Source organism: Rhinopithecus roxellana, chromosome 8 (assembly GCF_007565055.1).
Source record: "Rhinopithecus roxellana isolate Shanxi Qingling chromosome 8, ASM756505v1, whole genome shotgun sequence".
Classification (NCBI taxonomy): Eukaryota; Metazoa; Chordata; class Mammalia; order Primates; family Cercopithecidae; genus Rhinopithecus; species Rhinopithecus roxellana.
This window is the reverse complement of record NC_044556.1, coordinates 68,509,753-68,522,270: the sequence shown is the minus strand read 5'-3', so window position 1 is coordinate 68,522,270 and position 12,518 is coordinate 68,509,753. Positions and strand designations below refer to the sequence as shown.

Sequence of the window (12,518 nt, the reverse complement as noted above, 5' to 3'; positions counted from 1 at the left end):
TTTCTACTCTCTGCTTTCAGTGCCAAACCCCTCAAGTACCATCGTCACTTTCACGGAAATGAAATGCTTGTATTGCTGGGTAAGTACACATCAGAATATTTATTGGAACTTGTAAATCAGTATTTTTAGGTCTTGAGAACCTGTTCTCTCTCTCTCATTCCCTTTTTCTCCCATTCTAAATGAATACCAAAATAAAATCAAGTTTTTGACATTATCCAACATCTGGATGATGGTCCCTCTGTGGTGGTCACAGGTCTTCCACTAGCTAGAGAGTCAACAACAGAGCAGGCACAAGGCTACAGGAAGCATATGCGGCTCCTTTCCAGTTGGGTGAGTAAGGAATGGGGTTTCCCAACAAGCACAGGACAGTTAGGCAAGCATGTGGAAAGAGGGAGAGCTGCAGCCACCACTGAAAAGCAGAGGAGGGTATCAGATCTCATCTTTGGACGATGTTGACTGGCCTGTCTTTCCCATTAGGCTCTGAGTACCTTGAAAGTGAAGACTGAACTCTGTCACCTCTGCATTCTCAGAGCCCGATCCAGTGCCTGGCATGTAGTAGGTACATGGTCAATTTTGGGCCATTCAAATAAAAATACTGCACATAATCTGGTGAATTAGTTTCTAATATAACCACATTCTAAAAATACACATACATAGAAATTAATTAGCCATTGAGCAAATTTCAGTTTCGAAAGCTACAAGAGAGCTTCAATACTTCTTAGTGTCTTCATAAAAATATGAGAAAGTACGAGAAAGTACTGAGATTTACGACTATAGGGAAATATAGGGCTTGTGAGATGCAAACCTTCGTGAAAAAAAATTTTTAATGTTATTCATTTATTTATTTATTTATTTATTTATTTATTTATTTATTTATGAGATGGAGTTTCGCTCTTGTTGCCCAGACTGGAGTGCAATGATGCAATCTCGGTTCACTGCAACCTCCGCCTCCCAGGTTCAAGCGATTTTCCCGCCTCAGCCTCCCCAGTAGCTGGGATTACAGACGTGCGCCACCACACCTGGTTAATTTTGTATTTTTAGTAGAGATGGGGTTTCACCCTGTTGGCCATGCTGGTCTCAAACTCCCCACCTCAGGTGATCCACCCACCTCGGCCTCTCAAAGTGCTGGGATTATAGGTGTGAGCCACCACGCCCGGCCTATTTTTAAATTTTATTTCTCCTTTTTTTTTAATGTGCCAAAGTGGACACAACAATTTACCAGTTTAACCATTTTTAAGTACAAAGTTCAGTGGCATTAAGCATATTCATAGTTGTGCAACCATCACCATCATCCATGTCCAGTACTTTTTCACTGTCCCAAACAGAAATACTGCACCCATCAAATGGTAATTCCTGACTAGGCACGGTGGCTCACACCTGTAATCCCTGCGATCTGGGAGGCTGACACGGGCAGATGACTTGAGGCCAGGAGTTCAAGAGTAGCCTGGCCAACATGGTGAAACCCCATCTCTACTAAAAATACAAAAATTAGCTAGACGTGGTGGCTGCACCTGTAGTCCTAGCTACATGGGAGGCTGAGGCAGGAGAATTGCTTGAAACTGAGAGGCAGAGGTTGCAGTGAGCTGAGATCGTGCCACTGCACTGTAGCCTGGATGACAGAACGAGACTCCGCCTCAAAAAAAAAAAAAAAAAACAAGTGTAATTCCCATATCCCCCTTCGCCGCAGCCCCGGTAACCTCTCACCTACTTTCTGTCTCTGACCTTGCCTATTCTAGGTACCTCATATAAGTGGAATCACGCAATTTTCGTCCTTTTGTGACTGGATTATTTCCACTCAGCATCATTCCTCAAGGTTCATCCTTGTTGTAGCATGTGTCAGAATAGTTACCAATTAAATGAGTACCTAAAGCTCTGAATCAAGGTAGAGCCAATATGTCGATCACAGTCTTTTAGCTTATGCGCATGAAAGGCAAACAGAATAAGTGACATGTATTATTCTTCTCTGTTCTACATAATAAGAAAGGAACATATATTTCAATATTATAATACTTTTGCTACTTAAGAGAAAGCATCCTCTTTTTCCATTTCATCTCCAACGGCTGGATTATTGACACAGTAGGTAAAAGTCAGTCAGGTAGCAGACTGGGAATAAAAACACTTACATAAAAATCCTTGGACGTCCTCTGGACAGCCGTGATCTGGCCAGTCAGTATACTGTAAATGCCACACTGTCCTTTCTTGCCCAGACAAAAGGTGCTTGACCTTCAAGCCTGTGGTTGCATAGCAAACAGAATCCGTTCGAAACTTCGTGGTCACCTTGAACTTGCCATATGTGGCTGAGCTGTGCTTGGAACCCAGTTTGGGCCAGTATCGGTGGCTTTTGGTTCGTCCGCCCTCCTAAATCACGTATAAAGCAAAATTGGAAATAGGTCAAGGGAAGCTCTCATCCTTTTAATCCTAAGATGTGAAGACAGAATAAAATGCAAATAGCTTCTAAATCGCTAGTTCAGTAGCACTCTGCAGTGTCTACACTGTACAGGGTAAATCCTATACATGCTAGTTAAGACCAATAACACAATTTACAATGACAGTTACATCAATGGAAAATTGAAAAGATTCACAACGGAGGTGCAGTGGAATGTTAGAAGTGCAAGTGCAAAATCTAGAAGCAGGAACAAGCTTGGTGCATTCAAGAAATGAAGGTCTTCAGGGTGGCTGGAGTGTGACATGTGAGGGGGCAGGTGGTCGGACAGAAGACTGGAAAGGCCTCACAGTCCATGGTGGAAAGTTTGGATTTCACCCCAGGGGCAATGGGAAGTCATTCAAAGGTTTTAGACAAGTGGGGGAGGGGTTCCAGCAATCGCTCTAGGTCATGCTACTCCTTTCGGATGTTTAGCGCAGAGCTCTTTGTGTTACAGCACACTGACTACCGACACTATCTTTATCTAGTGTTGATCTCACATTTGTTTCAGCCTGGCCAATGCGTTTTGGTTCAATCTACAACTAGAACTGAGAACAGTTGGTTAAATCACCATTCTTTCTCCCTTGATTTTATAATCTTTTCTGAGAATATGTACTCTCAACCATTTACACAAGGTCTATGTTTCAGTTTTGCAGTTTTAAAATCCCTGGAGAAGGGGCGGAGTGTGGGGGAGGCGGTAGCTGAGGAGATCCAGGGCAAGGAGTAGGTGGTGAGAGAGAAGGAGCACTGAATAAACAGAGCTGCAGTGGTGACAGGCTCTGGGAACCCTGATGGCTGTTTAGAGGAACATTGGAGTTCCTCTTGTAAAGCCCACTTGTAAAGCAACACATCTTTGGGGAATATATAAATTACCTTGCCTGGCTTCATTTGGTTTAATTGAGTCTCCTTAAGTTGGAAGCACACCTTCCTCTTTTATTTACCAATCCTGTGAAAGCAGATTTACCTCAAATTTACATTTCTGCTGAGTGTCTAAATCAGTTATGGATTTTAAAAGGCTGTAAGTCCCCAACTGTCCCACAGATCACTAGATGCTACTTTGTCTTGGCAAGGTTGGCCCCTTGTCACTCCGGTCTCACCTCCAATGCCACTTCCTCGGAGGGTCCTTGGCCACGCCCTGATCCCAAGTAGCCCCCAGTCACTCTCTTTCTTAACGCTTTTTCCATTTTAAAAAATTTTCTCCCTTGAATTTATGCTCCTATTAATAAGGTTTTCATTTCCAGCCTTCCAGCAAGTGTGTGACATGATACAGAGTCTGGAGCTCAGGGTTGCACATTGTGAAGCTACCCTTTAGTAGGAGTCCCCTAGTGTGAATGACAGTTTTGCGGCTGAAACCCACACAAAGACGAGGAGGGATGAGGCAGGAAGACCTGTACTCACCCAGACCCGCTCAGGACTGTAGTTTTCCATTTTTGCCACGGCACTTACTGCTAACTGCACTTATTTTATTTGTTCACTTTTGAATGTCCCTCCCACTAGGACATAAGCTCTATGGGGACAGGGATGGTGCCTGTCTTGTTTATTACCATGTACTCCTGAAGTTAGCACAGATGGTATGCTGTATTTGGGTGAATGAATACCTTGCAATGGTGTGATCTGATAAGGTGATAAATCTATTCTAGAAGCTTTAAGGAGGATTCATTCTCTTTATGGGAAGATCAAACAGGTCAGCCCAGGGAAGTACAACTGGCTTTAAAGAGCCTGATGTCCCTTTCATTATTTTCTTCTAATGGACTGTGCTGAAAAGCCAATGCTCAAAACAGTCAATGAAGAAAAGTATGACTTTTTCCTCCCCAGTTTTCTTTGTTCCTGACCCCCTTAACATAGCTAGGAAAGGCCATTGCAATACCACGGATATTGGTAAACACAGATGAAACTAGTCCCTTGAATGATTTCAAAACATAAACTGGAATTTAATGAAAGAAATAAAAGAAGGTGGTTAAAGAAATTTTGAGAATGTGACAAGAGAGGAAACACAACACTTCTCCCTGCAAAGACAGCAAGCTGAACACTGAGACTGGATTGACTGGCAGTGTAGGCTGGTTTTTTATAACATCACATAGAGTTCTCTAGTTACAGCAGAAAAACTATGTTTGGCTTGGCAAAAGAAGAAAAAGATATTTTTTCTTCCACCAAAGAACAGATGCCTCTCCAGGAACAACAGCTTCTGGTCTCTTTTCAGCTGATAAGCATGGTGGCATGCGGAGCTGGGGGGTGCCTGGAGTTGGGCATCTATGTCGATTTGCCCAGAGCAGCCTGAGACTCCCAAATTCCAGTGGAAAGATCACTGTTTTCATTTGGTACACAAAGTCAGCGGGTTGAACTAAAGTCTGGTCATTTTTGGTTTTCTGTTGTTTTATTTTCAGTTTAGTGCATTACAATCCAAGGAAAAGAGTTAAAAGCAAGAAGAAAATGGGAGGAGGAAAAGCTACAACAATCAATTATCTCCAGGGGAAAAATATCTATCTGAAAGTAAGAAAACAGATGTATAGCAAAGAGAAAAGCATTTGCAGAGAATGCAGGAAGAAGGATAGTGTAGCAAAGTGGCCAGCACAAAGCCCATCTTCTGGCCACCCTTTCCCTGGGGAAAAGGACGTGGAGTAGGCCATTCTCCTTACCTCCTCTGCTGTGACCATGGCAATGACATTCACTCCTTGCTCCCACACCATCTGCCAGAAGTCGTGGCACGTGTGTGGCAGGGGCCCCTGGGTGGCTATGTAGTGCCATTCTGCCCCGCCAACCACCACCTGAAAACCAAGAAAAGTATCGGTAAATAAACCCCAGGTCAAGGACAACATTACCTGCTCATCACCTGTCCATCTGCATCCACCTTAAAACCTTGGATCTATTTTTGGGGCCAAATGAATTAGTTCAATTAGCAAAATCCCTGAGACTACAGAGGCTAGTGTAGTAACACAATCTCACATGAAAATACTTTCTGCCACTCAAGCCTATTAAAACATTTACCTAATCCTGGTTTTTGAGACTAAGTCTTGCTCTGTTGCCCAGGCAGGAGTGTAGTGGCACGATCTTGGCTCACTGAATCCTATGCCTCCCGGGTTCAAGCAATTCTCCCGTCTCAGACTCCCAAGGAGCTGGGGCTACAGGCACCCACCATCATGCCCAGCTAATTTTTATATTTTTCTAGAGATGGGGTTTCACCATGTTGGCCAGGCTGGTCTTGAACTCCTGACTTCAGGTGATCTGAGGTAGATTTCACAGATGTGATTCCACCTCTGGAGCAAATAAACCTCTGTTCTGTGTTAACGGCTGCTTGGAACCCAGGGGGGAAAACATTGGCAAAATATACACCTCTATTCCAAAACACAGGGACAAGTTATTGCAAGCTCCATGGGTCTATTAAATGCACCCATGTCTAACCCAGATCCACAGGATGAAATGTGGGCCACAGAGAATACCAAGGAAGGGAATGCTTCTCAGGTCTGAGCCACTGCGCCTGGCCTTTACCTGATCTTTGTTTGTAACTCACAGTATATGCAAACTAGTGCCTATTAAAAACCATACACATACACATACGTATATATGCATACATATGAACATGTATAACTTAGGATTTGTTACAGAAATAATAGTTACGCTTACTATGTGCAATGTACTCTTGACACTTTCCATTCTTTTCTCTTGTCTATTTCATTAAAACACACACACAGACACACACAGACACACACACACACACACACACACACACCCCTGGTCATGACCACTAAACTGATTTCACATTCTACCACTGTGTTGTAATCCAGTTTGAAAAACAGTGCTTCACGGTATCCAATTAAACAATAAAAAAAATAAAACAATTTTAAAAAGGCCATGGAACAACATCCCTTTTGGAGCACTATCTTTCTCCTGTGGATCTGAGATGAAGTGTATCATAAACCTCTGCTGTTACTGCTGCTCTGTGGTGCCATGTACAGCAGAGATGCTACGAATGCTCTTGTCAACAGCATGTAGTATTTTATCAATAACTTCACCTTGGTAGTACCATGGCATCCAACTGAACTACAGTCATGACATTACTTTGGATAATAAAATTATTACCCCTGCGGCTCAGGGTGATCAGGGGAAGATAATTCTACAGCTATAAATACTAGCTGCAGAGAACCATAAATAAGAAGTTGTATCCAAAGTGTTAAAGGTCATGCTGTCAAGGTGAAATGGTGGCCTTTGGAGGAATTCTTTCTATTCTCCCTTCCAGCTCTGTGCCTTGATATTGCAAAGGCAGGCCCCTTCTACATCTATGCAATGCAGATCTCTGGAGAGTTCAAAAAGCAATGAAGTCATCATTGTTTGAAACTTCTTTCCCTCATTTATTTGATAAAACTGTATGCTAACTTGATTCAAACAAAAACAATGTAAGTTATTGTCTCATTACACAAGACATGTTTAGGTCAAAGCTGGCAAGAAAAATCCATTTTCCAAATACTAGTGGGAGATAACATTCATATATTTGCTGGCTAGGAGTTTGGTTTATCCGTGGAATTATGATTTTAAACATTAGCCTCTCTGGCACCCAACGTATAGGAAACATAAATACTTCCAGAGAATGCTGCTGCTGCCTGGGGCCTTTCAGCATATTCCAAGTATTGACAGGAGGGTATTAAAAACTGCATTAAAAACACAACAAGCAGTGCTACTGAGGTAGATTTCACAGATGTGATTCCACCTCTGGAGCAAATAAATCTCTGTTCTGTGTTAACGGCTGCTTGGAACCCAGGGGGGAAAACATTGGCAAAATATACACCTCTATTCCAAAACACAGGGACAAGTTCTTGCAAGCTCCATGAGTCTATTAAATGCACCCATGTCTAACCCAGATCCACAGGATGAAATGTGGGCCACAGAGAATACCAAGGAAGGGAATGCTTCTCAGTTAACAATGCCCGATGGGCACAGTTTATACAAAGTGACAGCTTTTTTCAGAGAGCAGATGGAAAATAGTGGAAGAGATCTGGCCAAAAGAAGAAGATAATATAATATTGCTATGTAAGATCTTCATAGACACTCTATCAAGAAGCAGCTGTGTGAACTGCATCCTTGTTTGAATACATTACGTTGGTCATTGTTTCATAATCTAAACTAAGCCCATGAAACCCACCACTGACAGTTTATTTAAGAGTTTCCTAGAGTTCATTTTTTACTTCTCACTCTCAAAAATCCAAGTAAAAATTAGTAACATGATCTATGACAGTTACTCTTTTATATTTCTTTTGACAGTTTATAATTATTAAAAACTATGGTTATCTGTGTATATTAATAAAAATACTATATACCCAACCATGCTATACTTTTCACATTCTGTATCAAAACTAGTTATAATTGACACACAAACTAGATACCTAACTAGCCTTTAGAGGCTCAATAAAACCTGTTAATAATTCTGCTACAGTTGAAAAGTCCAATGAGGAAAGCAAATAATTCTAGACGAGGCCAAAAACAGGTTTCTAAGGCTATTGATCACAGTAGACTATTAATTGAACCTTGTATTATTTAACAACATCCTATAACAATGGCTTTAACATTAATAGATGAACAAATCTCCCACTTCAGAGTTGAGAGCAAATGGTGACATTCTAAATAAGTATCCTCTGTTAACAGGGACTCTGAGGAAGGTAAGCTATTTAAGAAACATTTAACTATATGTACACATGTATCCATAACTCAACTGCAGAAGTGCTAAACTATGTAATACTGACATACAAAGGTTTAAAGTATTTGAAATAATAACAAAAACTTACTAACACAAATTCATTGACTAATGTGGCACATCTTTCAAGATTCAATATTAACCACACTTTTAGAGTGCAGGTGAAAATTACTCCACTCTTCTAAATACCATGCAATAATAGGACTTGTACTTTTATAAAACACATAACCCACAGTATTGTAAGGGAGAAACAATCGTTTCTGTTGTTATTGAACATAACACCTGAATGTCAGTAACGCAATACCTGTAACTTCCAAAGTCTCCATCTCTGCTAATTACAAACCGAAAAGGATAATCTTCAGTTTTTCCTGTGAGTATAGACAAAGTTACAGCCCACAGAGAGAAGAAAAAGTTAAGGCCTCTGTCATGAGTGAGCTTCAGAAATCCCTGACCCGAGGGTCTTCCTGAGGCTGCTAGACTTCCTTCTCTCTGCAGTGATAGACATGCCCTTCCACCTGACTAAGAAAAGCACAGGAGTTCAAAAACCATCCCTGAGGGTCTGGGGACAAGCCAAAAGGTACAGCTGCAGCCCACACATTTTCTTCTCCCCGCATTTTTACCTTTAACCCTTTAACCCAGCCATCTTTAACAAACCTTCTAACAGGCTTGCCTTCCTACCTTGATGTGGGAGGCGTTAATATATCCCGTGTTATTTTCTTTGGTTGGTATCAGCTCTACTCGATTCTCCTCATAGGGGACAACTTCACGGATTCGGCTGCGCTCGGCATTTTCTGGCAGAGCTGCTGTGCTGAAAATGCCATTCGCCTTTTTCTTTGGAATTTGCTCATATTCTGTGAACACCATTCCCTCTTCTAGTTTCTTCTTCAGGGTTCTGAACTGCAACAGAAATTGATCTTCAGCTCTCTAAATTATTGGATCCAAAAACTCAATGAAACAACCAAATTTCTTTAAATATTTAGCGATTGTTTTAATAAGAGATTTCAAGTTGTATAATCAATACTCGGTTTGTCTCCTTATCAACCATATTGATTGTTTCCCTTGTCTAATAACCATTTTCCTTCTTACTCATAAGTAGAACAAATCTGCAAGAACTAGCAAGAGTTAAAATTCAAAAATCAATTTTTTGCTATTAACAACAGTTTAAAGTCCTAATGATAAAGAGACTGTTAATTTTAATTATCCAAACATCCTTTTCTCCACCTATGTAGCTGTTTTTAAGATGACACTGGGTCCACAGTTCTATAGCTCTGAGGATTAAATCTCTCTCTTTTTACCTCTTCCCTGGCCAAACTAATAATTACAATAACATGGTATTAATTGGGTTAAATGATTCCTCTGAAGTCCCTTCTGGCTTTAAAAACATTCTAATTCTGGATACATACTGGCAGAAATCGAACACCCTAATTTTATTAGTACTCTATTACATTTATACAACCTGTTTATTAACCTTCTGACAGCAATTTCAGGAACTAAGGATACACCTTTCTTCACCTCTAAAACACTACCATGCAGCTGCTTTCTGCTTTTCAAAACCCATGTTTTCACAATGCATTATCCAGACAATTATAAATCAGCCTCATTTTATGGCCATATGAGGGGACAGCATTTTTAAAGAACTCTATAAATGCTTGGATACAAGGTCATGTCTTTTGCGGGAAACATGGATGGAACTGAAGGCTATTTTCCTTAGCAAACTAACGCAGAAACAGAAAACCAAATACTGCATGTTCTCACTTATAAGTGGGAGCTAAATGATAAGAATTTATGAACACAAAGAAGGAAACAACAGACACTGGGGCCTACTTGAGGGTGGAGGGTAGAAGGGGGAGAGGAACAGAAAAGGTAACCATGGGGTACTGAGCTTAATACCTGGGTGATGAAATAATACGTATAACAAACCCCTGTGACACGTGTTTACCTATGTAATAAACTTTCACATGTGCCCCCAAAACTAAAAGTTTTTAAAAAATTAAAAATAAAAATAAATGATTGGATAAAATAATCACTTCCTAAGAAATGGCAATTGCTCACAAAAATCATAGAAATTGAGAGCTACTGCAAGTGTTTAACTTGTGCATTTTACAAAAAGGGAAGCAGGCCCAAAGAAATTGAGTGACTTGACCAAGTCATACGGCATGTTAGGGGCTGCTGGTTTTAGGCAACCAATGATCCGCCAACCGGACAAAGCAGGAAGACCGGAATGAAGAAACAGGAGATGCTGGAAGGGACTGATTTAATGCAACACAATTATGCCTGATCTTCCTAATCTCAGACTGAAGAAATAATGCATCACACAAATCTCAGTGCTGGCATATTTGAGGAAGGAGGGTGTTTTGGGATCCTCAGACTACAGAGAATGAATCACATTTGACAAGCCTGCCACTTACCCTCTCGTCCATGGGAACCCGGGTGGCATCAACTCGATTCTCTTCCCGCCCTGAGACTCGAGCCACCGAGAGCCCGTTCAACGCTGCCAACATCAGCGGCCTCTTCTGTGCCTCCAGGCCTGCCATCTTCTGCTTCTCTAGATTCTTGCGGCAAGAAAAGACATGTTCTCATTGTTTATAATACTAGTAGAATGTTGGAATGTGTTTTAATCTCCTCAAATCTGTAACTCCCCAGCCAAGGAATGCAGACAATCACCATCAGTAGGGCAAATTCAAACACAGCCTTCCCACTATTCCCACTGGGCCCCCGGAAGCCAGTTCCTACAGGACTCCTGAGCTTTTATTCTTAATTAACTCCTTAGCTAGATACACCAATAAATAAGAAAAAAAGACTCCCTAAAAATACACCCTGCCATAGGGCAAAACAAAACAAAAACAAAATAGGGTACGTGAGATACACTTTAGAAAGATAAGGATGACAAGACAAGGAAAAGAGAAACAGGGTTATATGAATCATCTAATCCAATCACAGTGATGGACCTTTTGCACAGATGGAATGGAGCAAAACTTGTAAAACAGTTTGTTGTTGATTGAGAGATCCATACACATAAACTGTAGAGAAAAATCTTCCTAAGTTTCCGTCCTGAGGATGTCCTTGGAGTACCTAAGGGTGGTATCATGCCCAGAATTGAAAACTGATGTGGTTTAGCAAACTCACTAACACCAAAGCCTGGCTGGGGTCATCTAAGATGATCCACAGGCCTTACCCTTCAGGCTTCACCCAGGAGGGCCCACAATAACAGAGACTGTGCCTGCCAACACAGATGGTGGGACATCACTGCATGCCACTGAGCTATGGGGGAACATGGACTCCAGAACCGAGCAGACCACTTAGGGAAAGTTTCGATGTTCACACCTGGCCCCGGTTTGTGGCTTTTTGATTTCCATCCTCTCCACCCTCAACTCTAAATTGAAATTGGATTGGGCAGGGCTGGTTTTTAGCCTCCTGCTGTGCTTCCTCAGGTCCTTGAAACTGACCGACTATGAAAAAGCTCTTTATGCTCACTTCAAGCAAGCCACAAAGGCCTTTCCTAAAATTAAGTGTGTCCTGGAAGTTAAGGGAAGAACACAGGCACTCCTCATAGAAGCAGATGAGTTTTGCAAGGTTTAGGATTTTGATTCACACTGAAGGGCAACCCATTTGCAGATTCATTTGACTGCCACAGATGAAGAGCCATTGAATCCCCGGTTTCTTTTCAAGCCTTGAGACACTTTTTTCCTTATTCTATGATGTATAAATTCACTCCCCAGGAAGAGGTCTTGATGGAGCCATCCCACAGAGTTATGAATTATTCTAATTGCGGGTGGGGGGACTGCATTACGCCCTTCCATGTGTTTCCATAATGTCACCTACAATCAGAATGAAGCCTGTGTGAGTGACACTGACAATAGGATGCCTGTCCTGGTGACCGCGGACTCATCAGACAAACCAAAGGAGTGTCTCAGAGGAGGTTACTGGGAGAAAGTGAGAAAAGTACTGTGAAAGGAAAATATCTTGGACCCCAAATCACTAAGCTAAAAGGAAAAGTCAAGCTGGGAACTGCTTGGGCAAACCTGCCTCCCATTCTATTCAAAGTCTCCCCTCTGCTCACTGAGATAAATGCGTATCTGATTGACTCCTTTGGAGAGGCTAATCAGAAACAAAAGAATGCAACTATTTGCCTCTCACCTACCTGTGACTTGGAAGCCCCCTCCCTACTTGCAAGTCTTCCTGCCTTTGCTTCAAGTTGTCCCGCCTTTCCAGAGAGAACCAATACTGACTGATGTCTCATGTCTCCCTAAAATGTATAAAACTAAGCCATGCCCCGACCACCTTGGGCACATGTCATCAGGACCTCCTGAGGCTGTGTCACAGGTGTGTACCCTCAACCTTGGCAGAATAAACTTTCTACATTAACTGAGACCTGTCTCAGATTTTCTGGGTTTACAGTACCCAAAGACTTAC

General features: G+C 41.7%; 1 protein-coding gene across 1 annotated transcript in view; it reads right to left on the bottom strand.

Moving 5' to 3' along the window:
- PTPN14 (protein tyrosine phosphatase non-receptor type 14) overlaps nucleotides 1-12,518 on the bottom strand; it is a 206,802-nt gene that overhangs the window by 18,293 nt on the left and 175,991 nt on the right. Inside the window, exons 14-17 of the mRNA XM_010372954.2 lie at nucleotides 10,514-10,657; nucleotides 8,784-9,002; nucleotides 5,059-5,187; nucleotides 2,124-2,358 (exon numbers count right to left, since the gene is read on the bottom strand). Of these exons, the coding sequence (XP_010371256.1) occupies nucleotides 2,124-2,358; nucleotides 5,059-5,187; nucleotides 8,784-9,002; nucleotides 10,514-10,657 (727 nt within the window). The remainder of the gene's footprint in view (nucleotides 1-2,123; nucleotides 2,359-5,058; nucleotides 5,188-8,783; nucleotides 9,003-10,513; nucleotides 10,658-12,518) is intronic.